General features: G+C 42.4%; 1 protein-coding gene across 1 annotated transcript; it reads right to left on the bottom strand.

Annotated features, from left to right (window-relative positions):
- Positions 1 to 2,317: 2,317 nt before the first annotated feature.
- LOC120109326 (defensin Ec-AMP-D2-like) lies at positions 2,318 to 3,198 on the bottom strand. The gene is made up of 2 exons (XM_039123074.1): positions 3,014 to 3,198; positions 2,318 to 2,696 (listed from the first exon to the last, which is right to left on the bottom strand). Exons 1-2 carry the CDS (start codon positions 3,075 to 3,077, stop codon positions 2,527 to 2,529), a joined length of 234 nt encoding a protein of 77 aa, XP_038979002.1. The 5' UTR covers positions 3,078 to 3,198; the 3' UTR covers positions 2,318 to 2,526.
- Between the last annotated feature and the right edge of the window lie 685 nt (positions 3,199 to 3,883).

Genomic DNA, 3,883 nt, shown 5'->3' with positions numbered 1-3,883 from the left:
GTGGCTAAGTTCCCCCGTAACAGTTGTGATCATGGCTTTCTTCCTTGGCTTCTTGAGAGCTTTCCTAGGCAGTTGGAAGTCTGCTCTGAAATGACTAGAGTTTTGCCCTCATAGTACACCAGCAGCTGCTCTTTTTTTACTTGCTTGGCGGAAACCATATGCCGCGCGACCAGGTGCCACGGCGAGGAGCGGACCAAACCTGCAAAACTGACAAAGGGCCACACAAGACTGTACTAGAGCGAGCAAAACTTTGACCGAAGGGAATGGGTTGAGCCCACGGAACATGCGAGGGCGATGGATCGGAACAAATAAGGCCAATCCAATTTTACATGCGCGGCCATGAAAACTTCATAAGGCAGGAGACGAGCCTGCACAGGAAGCGCATCTCGGCCATCCGGATCATGCGTCCTGTGAGGGCAGACTGACCGCGCCGAAGTGCCGCGCACGACCGCCATGAGGGCCAGCCGGCAGCGGCACTCGAGCGTCGTGGCAGCAGCAAGAGCGTTCCGGCTTCATCGGGGACGAATAGTGCACGACACGTCCACCACCAATGGGCTTGCGCGGCGCGATGCGAAATGCTAGCTGCTGTAGAAGCCCCCTACCACCCCAGAGGGGCATCTGCCCAAAGCCCACCGTGGGGGTTCCAAAGTACCGAGGAGCATTGCAAACGGGAACGGCCCGGACACGTGTTTGCTTAACCACATGGATAAGATCGCATGACCTATGGGATGTGCGATGGGTTACTAATGACAACTGACCCGCATGCCCAATTTTCTTGACATCGAGCACTGACCCTTGCCTATACAAACCAATCTTAAGAGACTCTCTAGATAAATGCTCTGGAGCCCTCTTATGCCCTAATGTTGTCTCTCCTTTTAGATACTCTTCAGCAAGGGAACTTCTCATTTTTGTTATTTTGGGTTGGATCCGGCATCAGAGCAAAGACCTGAGCACGATTTGCTCTTTCCAATTCCATCTTGGGAGCGACCGAAGTTGGAGCCACCACTACCCAAGTACATTAACCACCTCGGAGGCACATCACAACCTTCCGGCCAATGTCTATGGTCTGAATAGCCTATTGTTTGAGCCCTCTAGCAACTTAGCCAGCTTGGCACCTTGGTTGAATTGATCTTCAGCGGCAACAATAACAGTTTAAGGCATTTTATATGTGCCCGAATTCCTGTCATCAGGCCAATTGACAAGTAATGGCTGTGAATATACTCATGGTAACATTGTCAAATGTTTCACTATGATGCCATGCCAAACAATAAATTTTTATGGCACATATGTTTGCAACAATAAATTTGACTATGATCAGCCGAAAGTTTGCATTCTAGAAACAAATTAATTTTGAGTACTCAAGTGACCCCTAGGTGTAGTGATCTTGCAAAGGTTTCCAAAAATCGAGCATAATCAAGACCCGATCTAGATCTTGGAAGTTCATTAGAATTTCAAAAAGTAAATGGAAGAGTTTGATGTAAAAGTGATGAGCAATGAATGTTCCATCTAATGTTGATTGATAGCATATGATTGATTTTGAGAAAAAAGCATATACTACTGATTTTCTTGAGGATGCTACTGCACTAAGAGCACTCAGCATTTCATGTTGTTAAGATACCTTGTATTGGAGAAGCATACACAATCAATAGTGAAACCAAGGACAACTTCCATTCGCATCAGGGATCCTGATTTGGAACAGATTGCAAATGACAATGAGAAATAATCGAAACTACAGGAAATGATTGAAACTACGTCAGGCCAACAAGCTAGAGCCAGGATGAAGTAGAACATGCTAAAATTTCCGAGGCCATAACTTGACAGGAATTACTATCACATGTTGCTGGAAAGCTTCCAGTATCTTCCCCATGATGTCAAGCCCAACAAATATGTCCCAGCTGGATTTTGTAAAGTAAAAGGATATCTGGTCTGAAGTTAAAAGAAATTCAAAGACGTCTATTTTAAGATGTTCAGATTTTGGTTATTTCTGATGGAGAAGAGCTCTTTCTACTTATATTTTCTCTATTCCAAGCATTTAAACTCGATTTTTGAATCTATGTTATATGAGTTTGTCTTACTCCTATGGTTTTATTTATGGGAAATTTACTACTCAGGTTAAGGTTTTGAGATGTAAATCATGGTAAAACTATATTAAGTCTCGAAGAAATGCCAAAGTTTTTAGCAAGGTGCTGCTTGCCCATTATCAATAATCTTCAAGATGTTATGGTTTTCTCATAGCTCTCTCTTTGATTTTTTTTTTCATTAAAGTCCCTGCATGAAATAACCTCTTCCAAAACCAGCAAGTAATGGCTTCCAGAACTTAAACAACCACGTAAACTTTATTGAGATACAGATTTTACTGCACGATGTAAAACGAGGACTCGGAGAACATAAACATCATAACCAGAGCAGGTAACTCTCTGCCATGAAAGACAACTCCAATGCTAGTTATTCTCAAGACACCAAAATCTGACAACGAAATTATCATGACCAGCACAACATTGCTACTTTATGTTAGGAGGCCATTCATCAACAATGTTTGGTGCAGAAACAGCGGCGGCGGAAGCCCCGACACTTCCCTCCAGGGAAGCCCTCCGTTTTGCAGACATTTGCACAGTTGTCAGAGCGCACACATGGTCCCTTGAACCTGTGGCTCTGCGACTCACATGTTCTTGCCTCCACCTTCATCGTAGCCATCTCTGTATAGAGTGGACACAACGAATAATCACAACTTTGTTAGATATGGAGTAATATAAATGCCGTGTTTTACTAAAAACAAAAAAAATGAACAAAAATATAATCCCATATGGAAGTAAAAGAAGAAATGATGACAAGAAAGAAACTAGAGCTTTTCATGAACTATAGCATTTTCTAATAGATCATGCAGTATAGTCATAATTTAAATAGTTCAAGAGCAGCCAGCTTTTAAGTGATTTTATGTTAAAATACTTTGTAGGACCCTGATGAACGCTTACTAACAGCATATAGTGAAAAAACGAAGAAAAAAGAAGAGAACCAGAGGCAACGATAAGCAGCACAAGGAGAAGGATGGCTGGAAGCATCCTTCGGGAGCGCTCCATTGCTAGACGCAGCAAGAAAGAGAGGGAAGTGAGAGAATGGGAGAATTGCGACTCTTGGGAGCAAGAGAGAGGTTGCTACTGCCTTATATAGAAGAGCTAGGGGGTTTCTCATTAGAGGCATTTGGTGTGTTACTATTAGAGCATTCATTGTCTCTGCAACATTAGGCGGTATTCTTTTACTCTGGTCACGACTTGTAGATATTTAGCATTTTGGCCCTGAAAAAAAGAAAAAGAAAATTCGTGAAAAGATTCCACCTGTTACTTACGGCTCGTTTTCTGAGTGGAAGCATGCGCAGCCACGCAGTAAAATATTAAGGTTAATCTAAAGGATGGATCTGCATAAGAATCAATAGGTTCGAAGATTAAGGTTTATAGGACACGAGCTAGACTCCAAGGAAACACAATCGCTAGTTATGATTTCCTTGGGATGTTTAAACATAAGATTTTAAATATTTGAGTATGACCGGAAGGAAACTATCTAAGATTGAGAAGATCTTACACATTCTAATAATGTTATCACCACAATGCCTTAATGTTGTATTAATGTGCTGATTTTATTAGAGTTACGTTACTTTAAAACAGAGCATAGACAGTGGAGGCGGCCAGAAAATGGTCCTTTATTCCTTTTGCGGGCCCATTCCTCGTAACACGTGCCTGTGAAAAGACATATTGGACGCAGAGCATCTTGATTTACAAAGACACGCTCCATAGACAATGGTGATGAGGAATATATGCCTGCCTCTGGAAATGAGGTAATCCAAAAATGCGACCAAGTGAAGACCACTGGATTTGAATCCCGTATGGAT

The sequence above is a fragment of the Phoenix dactylifera genome, unplaced genomic scaffold (assembly GCF_009389715.1).
Source record: "Phoenix dactylifera cultivar Barhee BC4 unplaced genomic scaffold, palm_55x_up_171113_PBpolish2nd_filt_p 002038F, whole genome shotgun sequence".
Lineage (NCBI taxonomy): Eukaryota > Viridiplantae > Streptophyta > Magnoliopsida > Arecales > Arecaceae > Phoenix > Phoenix dactylifera.
Note: the sequence above shows the minus strand (reverse complement) of the source record. Positions and strands in the feature narration are given on the sequence as shown.